The 21,010-nt window shown below is 58.3% G+C and overlaps 1 protein-coding gene across 3 annotated transcripts; it reads right to left on the bottom strand.

Annotated features, from left to right (window-relative positions):
• Positions 1-652: 652 nt before the first annotated feature.
• On the bottom strand, positions 653-18,391 carry CSF1 (colony stimulating factor 1). Of its 3 annotated transcripts, none has more exons than XM_056123029.1 (9): positions 18,082-18,391; positions 14,921-15,043; positions 13,630-13,692; positions 11,410-11,580; positions 8,109-8,256; positions 6,004-6,989; positions 5,523-5,632; positions 5,165-5,221; positions 1,025-1,161 (listed from the first exon to the last, which is right to left on the bottom strand). In XM_056123029.1, the coding sequence occupies exons 1-8, from the start codon at positions 18,118-18,120 to the stop codon at positions 5,176-5,178; spliced, it is 1,686 nt and encodes a 561-aa protein (XP_055979004.1). In that variant the 5' UTR covers positions 18,121-18,391; the 3' UTR covers positions 1,025-1,161; positions 5,165-5,175. The 3 variants fall into 3 exon arrangements, with proteins under 3 accessions (XP_055979003.1, XP_055979004.1, XP_055979005.1); XM_056123030.1 differs by having other exon boundaries at positions 5,523-5,578; XM_056123028.1 differs by lacking the exon at positions 5,523-5,632 and having other exon boundaries at positions 653-1,161.
• Between the last annotated feature and the right edge of the window lie 2,619 nt (positions 18,392-21,010).

The following is a 21,010-nucleotide window of genomic DNA, read 5'->3' as shown; positions in this document are numbered from 1 at the left end:
CCCCTATCCCTCAGCCCGTAACAGAGACCACCCGAGCACCTGTTGCCAGCGGCCTTCCAGCTATGGTTGGGCCAGAGCCAGGTTCCAGAAAAATCAGGGGGGGGTGGTCAGGGGGTCAGGGGTGCACAGGCCTCCTCCTCCACCTCAGGGATACTTCCTCCATTTCAAAGATGCATTTCAGCCAGAGGGTCCCCTGCGCACACCCACTCCTCACCCCCCACCCAGGTGCCCTCCCACTCATCACTCCCCTCTCAGGAATGCCAAAGTGCAAGATGCAGAAACCTGGGCGAACACGCAGCCGAAAGACCTGCTTCGGCCGGCAGCCTGCTTTCCCCACCTGCCCATCTGCCTGGGTCACCCTGGCACAGGACAGGGCTCTGGAGCTCCTTCAGCCAGCGCAGGTGGGTGCAGGAAGCAGGTGGGGAGCGGCATCCGCTCAGCAGGCAGGTTCCGTATTCACAGTGCAGTGGTCTCCAGGCAGCCTGCAGGCCCAGGCCCGGGGGGGGGGGGGGGGGGGGGGGAGGAGAGGGGCAGAGGTCCGAGCTTGAACTTCCCTCTTGGCATCATAAGCCCCCACCAGGCAGGTCCTGAGAGCACAGCTGGCCTCCCCTGTCCACCTGGCACCCCGCAGAGGGCACTGGGCAGAGCAGAGAGTGCGGGTCCCTCGTGGCGTCGAAGCAGCAGGCCCTGGAGCCTTGGCTGCCATCCGTCCATGGGGCTGAGGCCTGGCTGGATGCGGCCAATACCGTCCCGCCCTGTGGCGCTCAGGCTTCTCTCTCCGGAGACAAGTCCCTGCTCGTCGCTGTCGGCTCCCTGGGCCCCCCGCAGCGCCCATCCTGCTCTCCCACACGTTGCGGGCTGGCGGGCTGGGCAGGAGGCAGGAGGAGGCTGGGGCCCCGGAGGGCCACAGGGTGGTCGGTAGCGCTGGCCAGGAGCCCCTGAGGCCTGCGAGAACAATCAGCAGCATGGAGGGCCTCCTCCGGCCCCTCGAGTCCAGAGTGAGGGTTGATGCGGCCGTGCCCCACCGCGCTGCTCTGGTCCAGTCTGGGGCAGGCAGGAGCTCCCGTGGCGGGTGGGCCACCTTCCCAGGAGAATGGCTGGGGCAGGGGGGGTGGACACCCCCGTAACATCTCCCATGGAGAGACGGTCCTGTGTGCCCAGCTGCAGGGAGAGAGATAAAGGCCGGTCAGCACAGGGGAGCAGAGGGAGGGTACACGTTCCAGTGGGCTGTGGGTGCTGTTGGCCGGACTCCCCCGCCCCCCGCTCTGTCCTCCGCTTGCTGTCACAGACACCCCAGATACCTCAAGGGATCGGACAGCTTTCTCTGGCAGCAGCCCAGGCCACAGGGCAGACTGGCCTCCCCTGGGGTCAGGGGTGGGGGCGGGGGGAGCCAGGGCAAGGGGAAGAAGGAAGCAGGACCATGGTGGGGTGGGGTCAGAGGGTGTATGGGTTTTGCCTAAAGAGGCCTCAGGTAAGAACTTCGATGGCCCAGCACAGCCTCAGGGAAGTTTCCTCCCTCCCTTCCCTCACAGAGGCCAGCAGGCACAGCATGGGGACAGCTGGACAGAGGGAGAATGCAGGTTGCTGGGGAGTTCAGAGACAGTTCTGAAAAAAGGAAACTGCCACCCAGCCACTGGCATGTGAACTCCGGAGCAAACCAGCCTCCCCTCCCACTTCTGTAGGGGCCAAAGGACTTGTCTCCCTGGCCATCCACGGGAGATAGGGCCCTGCTGTCCCCTCCCCCCTGCCCAGCATCCTCGGAACGCTTTGTTCCCAGAGCAGAAATCCCCTGGCCTCCCTCCAAGGGCCTGACTTTGGACCTTGGGTGGCGTTTCCCTCCCGGACCCTCCATGGGCCCTAATGGCATGGCAAGTGATGGGTGAGAGGGCAGATGCGACCACAGCCTCTGGCGGCCAGCCCATTCCCATGCTCCAGAGGGGGCCTCAGGGAGAGCCGGGAACTGGCCATGTGCCTGCTGAGGGCGACCAGCCACAGGCCCCGAGGGGGTGCAGGACCGGAGAAAGACCCAACGGGCCAGCTCCACACAGCTGTCCCTGGAGAGGAGGAGCCATGTCCGGAATTCCCGGGGAGGCCTTTGCTCGGGCCCTTTCCACGTCCTCCTCCTCCTCCTCTCTCTGGTCAGAGCAGTGGTCAGTGAGCCTCCTGCTGCTGGATCTCCTGACTCCCAGGAGTGGGGTGCGGCCCCTGCCATCTGGGCCTTCTCTCAGTGAAATCTTTCTGCTTGTCTGTTTTTGCCACCTAAGCTTTGCTGGGGCCGGGGGGGGGGGGGGGGGGGGAGGGGGAGGGGGAGGGGGGGAGGGCTGGGTGCCTTTCCTAGTGAAACTCAGCCAATGGGTGGAGTGGTTTAAAGCTAGTCCCCCAGGATGCAAACCAGGGGGGAGGCACTCCCAGGCTACAGTCAGCACTGCTGGGGTGGGCTGTCTAAGTGACACCTGGAGGGAGGAAGAGGAAAGTGGGGACAGGTGTGAGAATAAGCAGGCAGGGAAACAAGGTGGTGTTAGGAGGGGTGGCGCAGAGGACCAAGATGAAAGGCTGAGGCTGGTGATCAGTCGAAGGGGGTGCTGCACTGAGCCACAGAGTCCCCAGGGACCTCTGTCTAGCCACTGTGGACCAGGGTTGAAGGAGTCTAGGTCATTTCCACAGTCCTACCAGGGTTCCATCTGACCCGCCCAGCCGACGGCAAGGTGGGCCCCGACTCTACGGCTGGTTCAGATAGGCAGCTTCTTGCTCCCTGTTCTTCTGGACGCCTGCCAGCATCCCTATCTCTCTGGGAGGGGCCCAGACCTGTCAGTCAGCGCATGGCATGCCCTGGGGTGTGCTCTGCCCTTGGCGTGAGCATAGCTCCAGCCTGTACACGGTTCTCCTTCTTGTGCCCCTCTAGGAACAGGTCAGAGCTGTGGGTCCCATCTTCCCATCCTGCTGGCACAGCAGGGGTGTGATCAACCCACAGGGCTCACCCCCCGCTACTGACTCAGCAAACCTGACGGGCCGTCATGGCCAGTCAACTCCCGCTTAATAGATGCCAACCAGTTGGTCAGTCAGTCAGTCTGTGTCAGTGAGTGCGCTGGCCAACTGGTCAACCAGAGGCTGGTCCTTTCAAGACAACCAGAAAAGGCCGGTCAGCCAGCCAGCCTTGAAGTCAGTCAGTGAACATTTATTGAGTTCTTGGCCAGCATGGAGGAACCCTCTGTATCAGAGCCTAAGAGATAAGGAGAAATGAAAAAAAAAAAAAAAAGTAGAAGACAGAGTCCCGGCCCTTCAGGGGCTTACAGCTTCCTCGAGGTTTTGGAATATACAGATGCACATAGAATAAGCTTTTTTTTTTTTTTTTTTTTTACTTTTTGGGTCACATCTGGTGTTGCACGGGGGTTACTCCTGGTTCTGCACTCAGGAATTACTCCTGGCGGTGCTCAGGGGACCATATGGGATGCTGGGAATCGAACCCGGGTTGGCTGTGTGCAAGGCAAACACCCTACCTGCTGTGCTATCACTCCAGCCCCTAGAATAAGTTTTTAAATGTATAAAAACCACATCCAAATAAAGAACTGCAAAACCAGTATAGTATTAACAAAATACAAAGGAGTAGAGGAGTGTGAATTAGAGGAGCAAGTCGGGGGGTGGGGAAGAATTGTAGGAACCTCTGCACAGTTCCTGTGGGACCGGAGGATGATGGGAACTGGATGGGGGGGGCAGTGTGGGCTACCTGGAATCACGTGATCCCAGGATAAAGCTGAGGCAGTGGAAAGATTTTTTTTTAAGATTTTGTACATATGAAGGCGTGCTCAGGGCTTATTTCTAACTACAGAGTAGAGATCACTCCTGGCAATGCTCAGGGGACCATATGGTGTGTCAGGGATCCAACTGGGTTGGCTTGAGTGCAAGGCAAGCACCTTACCCCCTGTATTATCTCTCCAGCCCAGCAGAGACACATCTTTTTTTTAATCCATCCTGTGGGTGAGACTATGAGAGTCACTAACCCATGTGCAGGAGACTCTCAGGAACGCCACTCAGAATGAGAAGGAAAAATCTTTCAACAGTCTTGGAGGGCTAAGGGAGGGTATGTGAAGAGATCATCAAGGTGACTAAGCTGCCCAGGGGTCCAACAATCTGGCTTGACAGAGTCTTCTGGAAAAAGGAATGAGGGATGTTAACAGACCACATGCTCCACATATGATAACAATATGATGTGGTTGTTAAAAACACCAACAAAACCCCCCTCCCCCAACTCATGCGATGTCAAACTGTAAATACAAGCATCCTGTCCAGATAAGAGGGGTAACAGTCCCACTGTACTCTGAGATGGTCAGACAACATCTGGAGCACTGTGTCCAGGGCTGGGCGCCACATTTTCGGAGGGACAGGGACAAAGGAGCGTGTCCAAAGGAAAGCTACCAGGACGGTGAGGGGTCTGAAAACCATAGCATAAAAGCAATGTTTGAGGGGCTCGCCACACTTCACTTGGAGCAATTTTTATCGGGTGGGGGGATGTGCAGAGATCTGACTTAAATTCTCCAGGGCGCTCTTGAGTACTGGAGGAAAGACTCGGGCAAGAAGTGGGGCATACTGGCATGAGGGAGGACCCCCTCACAGGGCTGCCAGCTAATAGCTGGGACTATGACTCGGCTGGAGCAAATGAGGGGCAGCAGGCTCCCCGTCAGGCATGTGGAAAGGGGACTCCAGGCCAAGGGGCTGCTAAAGCCTTTAAAGACGAAGGGCTCTGGCTCCTAGGTACGCAAAGCAGGGAGGCAGACAGGAGCCTAGCTGAGGAGGGAAGCTGGTGCACAGCCGGGGGAGAATATTGGAGTTGAGGTGCCCAGGGATGCAGTCAGGGCTACTGGACTCCCAGGATAAAGCACTGACCCGTAGGATTTTAGTTGCGAAAGAAGAGATGGTGGCAACAAGACCCATCGCCTGATGCACGAATAATAACCCAAACCCAAGGCAGCAGAACCCAGCCTTGGAGCAGTGAGGGGAACCGAGGCCCAGAGGGGAGGCAAAGAGGATAATGTTAGCAGAACTGAAAGAGGTGGGGAGGGGAGAGGGTGGGAGGGATGTGGACCTTGGGGGAGTCGGTGCAGCCTAAGGTGAGTGGGAAGGGGTGAGGTGGTCTGAGGAGCGTGGGGAAGTGACGTCAGCAACTTACCTGAGATTCCCCTACACTGGTGCTTCCACCTGTCTGTCTGCATCCTGAGTCAGGGGGCTGTAGGCAGAACACAGGGCTGGTCTGAGACTCGAGCACGGGCATGAGGGGGCATGTCCAGCTGGGCCCCAGACCTCCCATGCTGCAGGCTCAGGTTGGGAAGACCCACACCTTCCTGACCTTCAGGAGAAAGCAAGGGAGTCCAATAATTCCCGGCTCTCTCCAACAGTGCTTCTTCCACTCTGCCCTCATGGGGGTCTGAGCTCCCCATCCTCAGAACAAGTGGGCAGCAGGTCAGAGAAATGGTCACTGCAGCCAGTTCCCCCCAGCCCCTAGTGACCACCAGATCCCCCACTCTCACCTGCCCTCAGGTGGCTCCATGGGGGACTCTTCTGTCTGAGGCTGCCAATGGTGGTTCTGAGGACAGAGAGAAGAGACCCACTGAGGAGTCAGGGAGAGTGACAGTCCTCTCTCAAGGGAAATCCAGAGGATCCCCCCTGGACCCCTGCTCCTCCCCCTGACCATCAGACGGGCATGCCCGCCCCACCAGCTCTGGGGAACGCCCTGCAAACCAGCACCTCCTCCTCCTCCTCCCATTCTCCCAGCCAGCTTCTCCTCCTGCTCTCAGATCCAGAACATTCTCTCCCACTCCCTTCTGTCCGGGGGAGCCCACATCCTGTGCCCTCCCTGTCACCCCCGCCCCCTCCACATGCACCCCCCGCCCCGCTCCCCCACTTCCCGCTCCACCCAGCACCAGCCGCCCGGCCCTGGGGCTAGCAGCGCCCATCCACCTCTCAGGGGCACGTCCACCCAGCCTGTGCCCTGCCCGGGGTTCCCCTTACCCGCCGCTTCCACCTGTAGAAGAGCAGGCCGCCAACAGCGAGCAGGACCAGGATGACGCCTGGCACCAAGAGGCGGAAGACAAAACTGGAGAGCTGAGGGTCGGAGAGTCCTGCGGGCTGGCTGCCTCGGCCTGCGTCAGTCAAAGGAACTGAGTTAAAATGGGCCGGGGGCCAGACGCCGCCTGCGCCGGCTCTTGCTCCTTCCAGCTCTGTGGGGCTCCTCCGATCCCTGGTGCTCCTCTTGCCCTCCAGCTCCCCGAGGGACAGAGCGGGGCTTCCAGAAAGGTGTGGCTGGGAGGACAGGGTGGAGGGGCTGCTGAGGCCTGGCGGGGTGAGGGTCGGTGTCCCGGCGGAATCCCGGCGGTCTCTGGGCAGGGCTAGTGAACCGTCTGTCTTCTGGGGCGTGTGCTTTGGAGCCAGGCTCGTGGGTCTCAGGGACCCCACCCCGGGCATCACGGTGCTGGGAGCGTCCGCCTGCTGCTGGCTCTTGGTGGATCCCGGGAGTGGAGACACTTCACGGAGGGAGTTGATGGCACTGGCCGTCCCCGCCTGGGCACTGCCACCGGCTGGCCTCGAAGAGGAGAGCTCTGCCTGGCGAGGGTCAGGATCCTCGCTTGTCTCTCCAGAGGCCTCTTCCAGCTCCCAGTTAGTGTCCAGTACAGAGTTGAGAACATCCTCTAGCCCCGGGCCTGGCTGAGGTGAACTTCTGGTGGGGCCGCCCTCTACGCTGGGGGACTCCAGCGTCTCAAAGCTCTGACAGGTGCTCCTGGGGGGTCGCTGCTTGGCACTGCCCGGATCCGTTGTGTGAAGGGGTTGCTCAACGGGCAAGAGGGAGCTGTCCTCCGTCCCCCGAGAACCAGCCCTGCTCAAGCTGGCCAGAGGGGCCTTGGAGGGGGCGAGGGGCTGCAGAGGGAGGGCAGAGGCCGGGCCACTGTTAGGGGTGGCTTTGGGGTACAGGCAGTTGCAATCAGGCTTGGTCACCACATCTGAAAGAACCACAGAGAGAGGGAGAGAGGGGGGGGGGGGGTGGGTGGAGATAGAGTCACCGGCCTCCAGCACAGCCTTCCCAGAGGGGCTCGAGAGCAGGATGGGGGTCTAGGGGCGCTCTCATCATCCAGCTCAGCCCGGGGGCTGAGGAGAGGCCTGCAGAGGGGACACTCGAGGGGACGGCCTCAGGCAGGGAAGGGACAAACAAACACAGGCTCGGAGACAGAAAGCAAAGAGGGCTCTTAGGTTCACGGACGGCAGGAGCGATGATCTGAAAGCAAAGCAGCCCCGGGGTCCACTGCCCAAGCAGGGGAGGAGCTGAGGCCACCAGGACCAGCACAAAGATGCCCTCGCTGCGCCCCAAGAGGCTATGCCCCACAGGAAGGCAGTGGGGCGCACACAGCCACAGGCCAGAGGGAGCTGGGGCAGGGGTGCGGCCAAGGCTTGAGGTCTGGGGACCGAAACAACGAGACTGGGCTTGGCCACTGCCCCTGCTGTGGGCAGCAAGGCTGCATGGAGGAGGGCCTGGGTGGCACAGGACGCAGAGACGAGGACACGCAGGACACACATGTGCACAGCCGGGCTGGCCCAGGGAGGTTTGCATGACGCTCAGACTTCAAATCCAGCCTTGTCCCTTGAGGGGCGATTCAAGGCGTCTTGGGGACTTCTGGAGTGAGGGTCTCCCAGTGGTGCGCAGCAGGGCGTGTGGAACAGGGGCCCCAACTCCAGATGGAGCCTCGGTGCCCTCCATGGAACCCCCCCCCCAATGTCCAGCCAGCCTGCAGAGCCGGTGGGGAGAGCCGCCATGCCTGCAGGCTCTCCCAGAGGGTCCTTCCCCAGCCTCAACGCCCCTTCCTGACGCCTGCACATGCAGACACATGTAGGTGTACATGCACACACATGTTAGGAGAGACATGTGCCTGGGCGCCCCCCGAGGGGGGGGTGTCCACAAAGCCACATATGTACACGGAAGCGCATCTGCACACACAGGAGCACAAGTAGCATCCAAGCTATCTCCCAGGGGGTCCCTCCTGTCCCTCTGCTCAGCCCCTAGACCCCATTTCCTTCCCACACCCACCCTCCCTCTGCTCCCTCAAACCCCCTCCCTGGGGGCTTACCTTGGCTGGAGCACTTAGCAAAGCTCTTGTTGCAATTCTTGCTGAAAACGTTCCAGTCATTTTTAAGGAGATACTTTGTCTCATTAAAGACATTCTTGATTTTCTCCAGCAACTGGAGGGGCGTCTCATTGAAAGTTCGGACACAGGCCTGGAAGGAGAGCAGGGACCCCACACCCCGAGACTTGGTGAGCACGAACTCCCAGAGGCTCCAGCGTGTTGGCCAGAGCCCCTTGACCGTCCTCACATGGCTCTGCTTTTCCATTCCTAGCTCTCCTCTCCGCTGGGGTGCAGCAGCATCTGTCCTGAGGTCCCGAGCACTGTAGTTGATTTAACCCCTACTCACGGACCAGACAAACATCATTCCCGGGGGTTCATGCCACCGGGGAAGCAAGGAGGTCCCTGCTTGAGATGGGCACTAAGTCCAACGAGGTATCAGGCCTCCATACATTGCCACAGCGTGGTGAGTCCCGTGAAGTCCTCACTGTTCTGCCGCACAGCCAAGGGAACTAACTGAGGGCCAGGTGTGCAGCAGTAGGATGGAGCCGTGCCAAGGGCCTGGGGCAGGAAAGAGCCTGACATGCTGAAAGACTAGAAGAAGGGGAGCATGCCTCAATGGCCTTGCCATTTGGTTAGGAGAATGGGTCCCAGTTGCCTGTCCCATCTCCTCAGGGCTGGTCAGCGGGTCTGAATAGAGGGAAGGAGGGAGCAGGCAGAGGTCAGGTGTCACAGGGCCTTGGCCATGTCAAAACCATTCAACTTCCTCTGTGAGGCAGACTCAAAATAGTGGTGTGGTTGCTGGGAGGTGGATGGTGGCTGGAACAGCTGGAGCTTTTGAAAGATCATCCTGCCTGTGGTGTGGACTGATGAGGGGAGTGAGGGCCTTCTCAGGCCTCAGGTGTTCTGGAAGGGAGTTGGGATTGCCTTCTATTTGCGTCAGCTCTTGGGACTCAGGGGCCCACTGTGGATGGCGTCCTAATGGCCTCCACACTGTCCTGACTTTCTGCTCAGCTGTCAGCACCTGTTCTCAATGTCCTCACCCAACTCCCCTCCTAAAGCTGGACTTCACATGCTGACCCTCCTTGGCCTCCGTCCTGAGCCCACCTTGCCTGTTGCCAGGGACTTGCCCGCCTTCCCACTGCTCATCTTCTCAGCCACCCAACATGACTGTTTACCAGCAAACAAAGGCATGAACGTCGGAACGTGGAGCCCTGGGCTCAGCGCCATCATCCTAGGCTTGGCACTGTGGGCCAAATGACCTCTCCAGTTTGGGCTCCACCCCTAAGCTACAAAGTCAGGACAGGAAGGCCTGCCAGCCCATCCCTGGCCAGAGCTGTTTAAGAAAGAAGTAAGCTGGTTCTCTCCTCTCTCTCTCTCTCTCTCTCTCTCTCTCTCTCTCTCTCTCTCTCTCTCTCTCTCTCTTTCTCTCTCTCTCTCTTTCTCTCTCTCTCTCCATTCTGCCTAAGCTTCCATCTCCTTCATACTTCACCTCGTGACTTACCCAGGTGCCCCCTGAGACAGCAGGGCCCAAACCCACCTGCCTGCCTTCTCTTCCCTGCCATCTCATCAAAAGACTTTGCAAGGGCTAGCTCCCCAGGCTTCACTGCTCCCCTTCCTGAAAGGGAGGTCGGTGGGTCACACCCGCCAGTGCTCAGGGATTACTCCAGACTCCATGTGCTCAGAGAGGGGCCATCACACCATCACTCCTGGAGGGGTCCAGGGGACAATATGGGGTGTCAGGATCAAAACTGGGTCAGGCACGAGCAAGGCCCATGCTTTACCTGCTGTACTAAGGCTCCAGCCCTGAAGCCATGCCCTTATAGCAACGGGTGGGGGTGTCATTATTGGGATAGGTTTGTGAAAATGTAGATTCTCACAGCAGATACAAGGACTCAGACCTTCTCTGGCGGTGCATTGTGGTAGGCCACATTCTAAACAACACCCTATGGGGTTCTTATGAACCATAATGCCAGTTCACCTCAGAGACAATGCTCTTATTACAGTGCATTTTAATATAATTATGTTTTAATAGAAAATGATTTTCTCTCCCAGTCCTTTGCTCCCACAGCTACCACCCTCTCTCTCTCTCTCTCTCTCTCTCTCTCTCTCTCTCTCTCTCTCTCTCTCTCTCTGTGCCATTGTGCAGTCAGGTCCCTGCCCCATGGGATCCCCACTGGCACTTGAGCTGTTCTTTGTTTGTTTGGTTGGTTGATTTTATTTTTTGGGGGGGGGGCTTTCTGGGTCACACCTTGCGATGCTTAAAGGTTACTCCTGGCTCTGCACTCAGTAACTCCTCCTGGCGAGGCTCAGGGGACCATATGGGATGCTGGGGATTAAACCTGGGTCAGCTGTGTGCAAGGCAAACGCTCTACCCACTGTCCTATCGCTCTGGCCCCAAGGCGTCTCTGCTGTTCCCTTTGATCTGGCACCAGCCCCCAACAGTCACTTTTCAGCGCTTATCTTGTGGCTTCTCGACTCCAAGTGATAAGTTGTTGGCTCGCTGCCCCCCACCCCCGCTAATGCTAGGGTTCCTGGGTCTGCTGCCTTTCTCCAGTGCGGTCCCTAGGCTTCACAGTCCATCTGCCTTTGATATTCGTCAGGGCCACTTGCCATTTCACATGTCACCTACCCCTGAAGCACCTGCACGTCCCTAAACCAGCTTAGCCCACCCATGCTTCCTCATTTTAAGGTCTTCAAGCTTCTGGAAAGTCAGAACATCTTTTGTTTGGTTGGCTGGATTGAGGCCATACCCAGCAGTGCTCAAGGCTTATTCCTGCACTCAGGGGTCACTGCTAGTAGGACTGGGGAGGGGGTGCGGTTGGGGTGCTGGGGATCGAGCCAGGTCAGCCGTGCACAAGGCAAGCGCGCTGCCCACTGTGTTATCCCTCTGGCCCCCTTCCTTCTCTTCCTGTTTTCTCTCTTCTGTGGTGGGACGACTATGATCCTACAAACTACCTCTTTGGCTTTCTTGTCAGCTGTCTAGCCACCCGCAAATGTAAGCTCTGTGGCTCTGGGGGGTTTTGCCTGTTTTCGTTAACAGTCACCCCTTAGCGATTTGCCGAACCAATGAGTAGTCCTCGTGGCTTATCATGCTTTGGGCCTTGTTTGTTTAACAGTGGCCAGTTTCACTTGACATGAAAACAAAGGAGTTCTTCCTGAGAAATACGTCACCAACTCTGTGGCTCTTGGGCAGAACTTTGGGAATGAAGAAACAGGTGAAAGATGGGTGCTGACACAGGGCATTAGGCAATGAATGAGCTCTGACAGCCGTGTGACCCCATCCTCAGGGCCCCGGGCCTCCTACCTTGTCCTGCTCCTCATAGTCCTTGGTGAAGCAGCTCTTTAGATTCAGAGACAGTTCCTGGAGCTGCATGATGACGTTGGCGTTGGGGGTGTTGTCTTTGAATCGCATGGTGTCCTCCAGAATGTCCTGCACCAGCAGAAATGCCTTCTTCAGGTAGCACACGGGATCCTTCTGCAAGAGACAACCTGGAGTTTACTGTCTGGGGATGCAGTGGGGAGCCCAGACTCCAGGCCAGTTGCTCCCAGTGCAGACACACAGAGAGAGAGTTTCTACTTGCCAAGCTCTGGCCCCATAGGGGAGAGACCAGGGCTCCCTCCATCAGAAGGGTACAGTCCTCAGCTGACCTTTCACACTTTTGCTCTAGGACCTGGCACTAGGGTGGGGGACTGTGGATTCTGTTCAGAGAGAGATCTTTGGATTTCTGGTAGATGAGGCCTTATTGCCTTGAAGCCAGTGTGTACCACCGGTGGCTCACACTCGAATGTGGTTTACTTAATGCAAATTGGCTTTTGTTTTGGTTTGGTTTTGGGTCTATATCCAGCCAGGATTGGGGGGCTTTCTCCTGGCTCTGCATTCAGGAATTACTCTTGGTGGGCTCGGAGGACCATATATGGGGTGCTGGGAATAAAATCTGGGTTGGCTGCAAAGCAAATGACCTATGCTGCACCATAGGTCTTTTGCCCCAGTTAATGCAAATTAAAGTGTCAGTGTCCCATGTGTTAATCAGCATTGGGGTAAGTGGGGTGCCTGGGAGTCTTCCTGTCTCTCTCTTTTCAAACTTGTTTTTTTTGTATGTGTGTGTTTTGTTTGGGGGACTCGCCTTGCAGAGCTCAGGGCTTACTCCTGGATCTGCACTCAAGGATCAATCCTTGTGCTGTGTTTGGGGGCAACATATGCAGTGCTGGAGATCGAACCCGAGCCAGTCACATTCAAGGCAACTGTACTATTTCTCCAGCCCTGTCTTCAGACTTTTATTCATAAAAGTTTTCCAGTTCATGACTTTTATTCATAACAGGTTTTTCAGTTCATGACCCTTATCCTTGAGGCTATCTAGGGATGCTGGAGACCACCTCCTGGGTTAGAGGGAAAGACAGTGTTTCCTCTCCCCAAAGACACGGTGGTCGTTTTGATGGAGACCTGATTTAGCTCTGTATTTCAAGCACCGCTGTGACTGGTGCTGGCTCCTTCCTAATAAACACCTGTTAAGTGTGAGCGTGTGTAGGGCCAGAGAGGTACGAGGAGGGTAGGGCTGCTGGGAAAGTATTTACTATAGGCACCAGGCAGAGCTTGTTGGGGACGGAGGAGATGCGAGGGTAGGGCTGTGGAGTGGAGACTGGAGCTTTAAAGGTGAAGAGAACATAGCTTTCTCCTGGAGGGAGGGTCCCTGCGCAGGTTGGGAGGGAACCTGGAGGGAGCAGTTTGGAGGTGAGAGGATGAGCGCCCCTAGTGGCTGGTTGCACCCATGGGAAGCCGGGAGCCCAGTTAGGAGGTTCTGGAAAATGCTGGAATCACTGGTAGGTCCAGATTTGGGCAGAACCCAGCAAGACTGCTGGGTGGCAGGATCTGTAACTGGGAGGCTGACTGGGCAGTGGGAGGAGGAAGAGGGAAAGGCTGGCACTGGCTGCCGGGCAGAGATGGCATCTTGCCTCCAAGCATGACAGATAGGCCAGTCTTCCGGAATTATTATTATTATTATTATTATTATTATTATTATTATTGGGGGGTCACACCCAGCAATACACAGGGGTTACTCCTGGCTCATGCACTCAGGAATTACTCCTGGCGGTGCTCAGGGGACCATATGGGATGCTGGGAATCGAATCCAGGTCAGCCGCGTGCAAGGCAAATGCCCTATCTACCCACTGTGTTATCGCTCCAGCCTCAAATCTTCCTGAATTAAAAGCAGGCCTCTGTCACTTCCTACTGATGCCAGCCTGAAGACAATAAACAAGTGCAGAGTACCACACTGTGATCCTGTCTGGGTAGAGCCAGGAAAGGCATGTCTTGACATGGAGAAGGGCAGAAGGCAGCAATGAGGACCCTGGGTCCTGCCGAGCCCTGGACCTTTGCATCTCAGATTTGGGCATGCAGAGATCCTATGTCCTCCGGTCCAGCTCTGGGATTTCTCCTATCTTTATGCACCTCATATGTCCCCCCCATCTCCCGCCACTGAAAAATGCATGAAGTTGGCACAGGGGCCTGGGGACAGCAGTAACTCACCAGCTGCTCCTGGTCGACAAACTCAAAGGTAATTTGGCATGAGGTCTCCATCTGGCTGTCAATCTATAAGAGAAAGCAGGGGCCAGGGTGGCAGTGTTGCCTCCCAAAGGTGGCAGGCTAGAGTTTTTGGATAGATCTTGGTTTGCATCTCAACTGTCCCCACTCACGTGGGTGAGAGGAAGGACTGTACCATCCGCAGAAGGGAGGGGAGGGCTGCAGGCCACCTGCTACCTCCCACCCCAAAACACAGGACAGAAGCCAGTTGGCTAACAAGGAAGATCTGAGCGAAGACCTAAGGCATGAGCTCCCACTGGGAGGTAGTGAGCTCCCTATGGTGGCAGGAATTCAAAGCTGGAGAGGCTCTGGGCATTCCGTTATCTCTAGGGGCAGGAGCTAGATTCCCTTAACCCCACACTGGCCTTCAGGGTAGTGGTTTGGTGACTCTGAGCTCAGAGAATCTTGTGGCTTTCGGTTCATCTTGTGTAACTGTGAGGGTGACATGCTCCAGGAGTGGAGGGGTGGGGAGAGGAGAGCAGCAGGAGGCCCCGTTTACAGCCCCTGAGCTCAGGGCCCTGGAGCTGGTCTGAGCCAGTGCACCACTGCCCTCCAGCTCCTGCCCTTTCCTGGCACGCCAGAGGAATGGTCCATTCTCTTCTGAGTAAGACTGTAGCCATGACAGTGACCTGATTGTGCCTGGCAGAACCGCATTCAGAACTGCTGAGGGCTGTGCCTCCTTCTAAGAATAAGGTACCAGTTCCTTCGGGGCCCTGGCTGCCCCCGCCCCAGTGTCCAGCCAAAGCAGGGAAGTGGTGGGGGGGGGGGGGGCAGAGTGCTGGGAATCAAGCAGGAGCTTTCCCTCCCGGGTTGGCGGGGGACCTTGGGGCCAGGCTGGCGGCACATCTGAGAGTCCAGGAGCGAAGGCAATATCTGGACCCAGCAGGCGGGCTGGGCTGGTGCCCTGGAGGAAAGCGTCTCTCTCTTGGAGGGAGAGCCGGCCTCACTAGCCTTTGTAGAGTGCTCAGTCGACATTGTGTCCAGGCAATCATTAACCCAGGCAACCAGCTGGAAACCCACTCTCCAGCCTGCCTGCGGGGGGACTGTAAGGCTTGTGGTTGGTGTGGGGGTGGGGCACCCCACCTCCAGAAAAGCAATAAGGGGAACACCAGGGGAGGGAGGAGGGAGCCCCAGGCCAGGTCCTGCACATTCCTATTTCCCTGCCCCCTTCAACAGGCTCCTGCTTCCGTGTCCCAACCCCCCACCCACCCCCACCCCCACCCCTGCCCACACTCACCAGCTTCTGTAGGTTCTGCAGGTGTCCGTTGCCAATCATGTGACTACAGCTCTCCGGCACCTCCTCGGTGACACTCCTGCTCACCAGGAGACCGGCCAGCAACAGCCAGGGGCCCAGCCATGTCTGTGATGGAGAGGGCGTCATTCACCTGCAGCCCTAGCTGCCCCCACCTGGGAACCCCTGTGCCCTGCAGGGCTGCCACAAGCAGAACCTCCTATCTAGAATGAGACCGGATCTCTGCTGCCACAAGGAAATGGCTCCCCAATCCAGCTTTCTTAGGATTTTTCTTTTTTATTGGTGGGGGGAGGGGATGGTTCTCACCAATGGTGCTCAGGGCTTACTCCTATCTCTGTGCTCAGAGGACTGTATGTGGCACTGGGTTGACTGCATGCAAGGATCCACTGCGCTTTCTCTCTCTCTCTCTCTCTCTTCCCCCCCACCATGGCCCGTCTCAGGATTTCTGAACCAGCAACAGCACAGTCTTGTTCTCCCTCCATCCTAACCCCAATGTCATCTCCTCCAAGGAGTCCTTCCTGATCAACCCCAGATGAAGCTTATCTACACATAAAGCTCCAAGCACTTGGATGCCATATCCCCCTGTCTGCATTCCAGTGATGCAGGAAACTCAAAGGATCTACACATTGGAACGCGCCAGCAACCTCAGGTACTGACCAGGCAGCAGGAGAGCTGCTCTCTCACTTGTTTATGCACCAGCCTCCAGGCTTCGAGTCAGAGATACTTCCCTTGGACCCAGCCCTTCCTCCCACCTGATTCCACACAGATCAGCTCTGTCACTGGAAAAAAACAGGGACCCAAACTCAGTTTTGCTGGGGACCCCTCCATGCTGGAGACCTCTAGGAGCACTGGGTGGATATCAAAAGGAGCCCAAGAGATTAATCAGAGGAGGAGTTGTCAGCTCTGTGCCATCCTTGACTCGTACCTGCCTCTTGAAGCCCCATCAGACCCCGCATCCAGCTGTCCAGCTAGATTCCAGCCATGCCAAGCTTGCTACATTCTCTGCCCTTTTTCAGCATCCTTGGCCCTGCTCACCCTGCACCCAACCACAGTGACGGGGCTGAGGGCTAACCACCCATCCGTTCCTGCTCCCCCCTTCCTCCCTTCCTCCCTCCACAGGGCTGATTTCCCTAGAATTTCTCCCTGCTCCTGGGTCTCCCCTTCTCCAGAGACCCCTGGACACTGTCCTCCACTCCAGTTTGCCTCCTGGCAGGGATGCCCCCAGATTCAGGGAAATTCTCCTAGGGTGGAGTGCAAGCTGGCACCTTCTGGGCTCTGGCTCAAAAATTCAGATGATGAGACAAATCTGGCAAATAAAGAGCGCATCGGAAAAATACAGGGACTTGCCGAAGCAGCCTACGGAGCGCTGATCTCCATGGAAATCAAAGCCCAAACGTGTGCCAGCCCCGGGGGCCCTCAGGGAGATTCTTGGAAAATGGAGAGAAGTTGATGGCAAAAGGGAGGGGGAGGATGGTGGGGAAAGACAGGTGGGCCAACGCCACTCCCCGGGGTCCAGGGAGGCAGAATGTGGAAGAGGGAGGATGTACTGGGTGCAGGGAGCTTCAGAACCCCTCGGGCAATTCAGGAGGGAGTTGTAGGGGTTTATGGCCATCCTGGCTGTGAGGGACATCCCAGTAGAGCCACTGGAACTGACCGGGCCATGCAGCTGTCTCTCCTGGGCTCAGGTGTAAAGGATGTGAGATAGGGAATGCTTCCTCTGCCCGCTGAGATGTCTGAAGTGCAAGGCCAGTGGGGCTTTCAGACGGATGTCAGGCATCAGGGTGGGGACAGGGCAGCCCCACAGGGAAGGCTGCCTCTGAAGGCCCCCCCCCACCCCCCGTGCTCCCAGAGCCCCACTCTGGCCTCTGAGGAGGACCGGACTAGACAGGCACCCAGGGGTTAACACCCAGCGACTGGCTGGGCTGGCCCTCCTCTCCTCCATTCCTCCTCCCTCCCATCCGCTGACTGGGGTAGCCTGAAAGAATCTGCGTGTGTCTGGCTCAGAGATGCTGGGACAGCTCAGCCCCCGGGGCCAGATGGCCGTCCTCACCTGCCTCCATCCTGCTCTGTGTTAACCATCACGGGCTGCTCCCGCCGCACCCCTCCTTCCCCCAGGATCACCCTGCCAGAGCTTTCTCAGTCTTGCCCGGGACTCACCCTTCCCCCTCAAGCCTGCTTCCTCTCCCCCCTTGCTGGCTGGCTCACTCATCTGGGGTCTCTTCCTGGGGATACCCTCTTCCCTCTCCCCCTCACCTGACCCCCAACCTCTTCCCATTCCCTTTCCCCTTCCCCTTCCAATACTGTTCTGCCCCCTCCCTCCAGGTTTCTTCTCTCACCCTCTTCCAGGACTCTTCTGGCAAAAAAAAAACCCCTCTGAGACACTTTGACTGTCCGTGAGCCCTGGCACCACCTGCACTTTCTAGCACATCTGCTGCCAAGGTCCAGCAGGGGAGTCCCGGGACCGGGACCGGGAGCAGCATGGACCCTCCTTCCACCTCCCTCCGGGCCCACCAAGCCCAGCACTCCCCAACTGAGAAAGAATTGCAAGAAAGATATTGGATCCAACACCAGGCAATTTGGGGGCCTGCTCCTCCCACCCCCCTTACCCCCCCCCCCCAAATCGGCCACTCCGGTCCTGAGCAGCTCCGCTTTTGAGCTGGGGCAAGTAGTGACTTGCCTGACTCCTTGTGTGCCAGCAGGTTCCTGGGTCCAACCCTGGCGTTGGAGCCGCTGGGTAGCCCCCTGAACGTTCCTTCCCCACTCAGGAGCCCCTATATGCCAGCAGGAGCCTGGGAGCCTGTCTGCACTCCGGGGCGGGAGGTGCCCACCCAGAAAGGCTCTGCACCGAGCCCTTGCCGCTCGGCCTGTCTCTTGGGGATGCCCGGGCAGCGAGAGAGGGGACAAGGCTTCTGGAGGGGCTGACCCAGCAGCGTCCAAGGCTGGCTCAGTGTTCCCCTCCGTGCAATGGGGCGAGCCGCCGTCCAGTCCTGGGAGAAGCGGGCTGCAGCGCCCCGAGCAGCATGCAGCAGAGCCGGCCTCGCCCGCCCGCCCGCCCGCCCGCGGGGAGCCCCCGTCCCGGGCGCGAAGGGGAGCGCAGGAGCCCGCGGGGAGAGGGCACCCGCGGGACCGCGCCCGCGCCCGCTTACCGTGGGAGGGCAGCGCCCGGCGGCGCCCCGCGCGGTCATACGGGCAGCTGGGTCCCGGCCCGGCGAGTCGGCCGCCCTCGCTCGCTGCAGAGTGCGCGCCCCGGCCGAGGGCCGCGCCGAGTCCCCGGAGCGCGGCGCGAGCGGCGGCGCCGGCGGAGCCAGGCAGACTTTCACTTTCCCCGAGCCGGGCTCCGCTGGCCGGCGCCTCGGCGCGGCCTTTTAAGCTCGTGGGGCATGTGGTTTATGGGAAATCACCCTGGACGCGCGCCAGACACACACACACGCGCGCGCACACCCGCGCGCGCGCAGGCCCCGGCCCCGCGCCCCTCCCCCGCGGCGCGGCGGGTGCCCCCCGCCGCGCCCCGCCGAGCCCCGGGCGCCCCCGGGTGTCTGGGGAGGCTAGGGCCGGCCGCGCCGCGCGCCGCTGGCGGGGACAAAGCCTGGCCTTTCCGCTCGGGCTCTCCGGGCAGATCCGGTGCTCGCTCGCTCCTTCGGGGACTCGTCTCCGGGGCTTTCCCTCCAGGCCAGAAAATTCCCAAACCCGAGCAGGAAATGGGCTGAGGGCGCGGGCAAACCCCGCGGCCCGGGCCTTCTCCGCTGCACCTTATCAGCCGCTCCGCAGGCGGCCCCTAAGCTGCTGCCCCAGCCTCGCGTCTCCCCTGCCCGGGACGGACGGGGTCAACGGCGGCACTACCTGGCCAAGAGGGGAGGCGCTGTGTCCTGTGACCGGGAGCGGGGAGGCGCCGCTGCGTGCCAGCAGACACTCCAGGCTCTTGACCTGCGGGTGATGTGAGCGCTCTCCCGGCCTGGACCCGAGACGGGCATCTGAGCCCCACATAGCCCTACGTGCTTTCGGGATTGCATTTGCCCAGGCGATGCATCACAGTCCGTCTTGAAATGAGAATCAAATGGAAGGAGGCCCAAAAGAGAAACCTATGCATTATAATGCCAACTTCAGAAGTCTTTCCTTTCCTCCGTGCGCGGTGTTTCAACTCCTCCGTGGCCCCTGTGCCCCAGGGAATGATGTCATATGGGTCCTCTCTTGTCACTTGTCACTAGCTCCAGCCCCAAACATCCTTGCCCAGACCAGCCCTTCTCCTTCAGTGGCTCTTCCCCACACCTGACTTTCCAGCAAACTCCATTCAAGTCAGAGCCAACATCACCCAGCACCCTCCCCACCAGCAAAATTTCTGTGATTCCATCAGTGACTCCTTTCCCTGTGTTCCTGCACCGGAGCGCTGACACCTGCCTACTCTCACAGTGCTTGGTCCTCACTGTTGGCTTCATATACCTCTCAAAAAAAAAAAATGTCTGTGATGCTGCTGCTTAGCGCTCTTCTGCTCCAGCCAGAGCAAGCTTCTTCCTGGTTGGCCCTGAGAACCCTCCCTGCAAGTCAAGGGTATCTGGCAGTGGGTAGGTTAATGGGCAGCATTGAGTCACCTAAGGTCAGCAGACAACAGTCAGTTCATTAGATGAGCAGTGGAGTCTGCTCTGTGCCATGCCCGGTGCTGGCCTGGCCAGGCTTGGCTGATGAGTGCCTCTGAGAACCCTGCCTTCGGGGAAACTCTCTTCAGAGCTTGGCGTAGCCTTTGAGAGCCTGGAGGAAGGAAGGCGAGAGGGAGCAGAGGAAGGAGAGGTGGGGCGTGCTCACTTCCCCAGGCTGACTTTGTTAAGTAGAACAATAAAGACTTCTCTTACAGCACAAGTTTTAAAGATCTGATAAGAGGCTGGAGGAAGTCCTGTGTGGGGATAAACCTCTTGCTTTTGTTGAGTCAAAGGTGTCTCTTCCCTCCTTCACCAACCAAACCTGTGGAGCCGCTGAAGGTGCTACACTAGAGCCTGGCGCTGCCTCTGGTAGTGCCCAGGCGGCCGGGCATCAGCACAAGGCTTGGGTCCTTGTCCCGGATCAGCTGAGATCCCCTCTGAGGCCAGGTCTGAACCCTGACTCTGCTTTCTCCACTGTGAGTGGGCAGTGAGGCGGCACCCGGCCTTTTCAAAGGCTGGTTCAGTATTTGTGTCTGGAGATGCTAATATCCTGTCTCCTTCCAACCTGTTTGACGTGGACCTGGACAGTGTCTGGGAAGTGCTGCACAGCCTGAGGGCAGTCAGTGCTGCTTTTATATTATTGGTCATCTACTCTCGTGTGCTGGAGCGATAGCACAGCCGGTAGGGTGTTTGCCTTGCACACGGTCGACCCGGGTTCAATTCCTCTGTCCCTCTCCAGAGAGCCTGGCAAGCTCCCCAGAGTATCCTGCCCGCATGGCAGAGCCTGGCAAGCTCCCCATGGCGTATTTGATATGCTAAAAACAGTAACAACAAGTCTCACAGTGGAGACGTTACTGGTACCCACTCAAGCAAATCGATGAACAACGGGAGGACAGTGCAGTGCTACCCTTGTGTATCTGAGGCAGGGACAGGATAACGGTACAGTGCACTTGAGAGTCCCTGGGCCAGTGTGTCCCCACTTTGCCTTTCTTTTGCTGTGTCCCCTTAGACAAAACTCTTAATCATTCTGAGCCCCTCTCCCCCTTTGAGCAACAGCCACAAAAAGCCCTTTCCTCAAGAAGTGGTGATGGGGTCAGCTGGGTGGCAGGCAGGACAGAGGACAGCAAACTGCACAGATTCAGCGCTCAGGAATGGAGGAGTTTGCCCTCTCTCTATGTGGCAGGGTAGCTCTGCCTCCACAGGGCTGCCTTTGTGGGGTACAGGCTAACGGAACTTGCAGCTGAGTCATCGCCTATTTTCTCAGGAGAGGATGGGGCCTGGGCATGTGACTCAGAGCACTTGCCTTATCTGCCTCGGGCTCTGAGTTTGAGAAATGTCAGGTAAGAACCCCCAGAACCCCCCCCAAAAGCAACACGACTCAGTGTGTAAGCACAAGTGTGTGTGTGACCCCTGAAGTATTGCGATAAAAGATGACAAAGGGAAG

The sequence above is a fragment of the Sorex fumeus genome, unplaced genomic scaffold, assembly GCF_029834395.1.
Source record: "Sorex fumeus unplaced genomic scaffold, SorFum_2.1 ptg000047l, whole genome shotgun sequence".
NCBI classification, from domain to species: domain Eukaryota; kingdom Metazoa; phylum Chordata; class Mammalia; order Eulipotyphla; family Soricidae; genus Sorex; species Sorex fumeus.
This window is presented reverse-complemented; position numbering and strand designations above follow the sequence as displayed.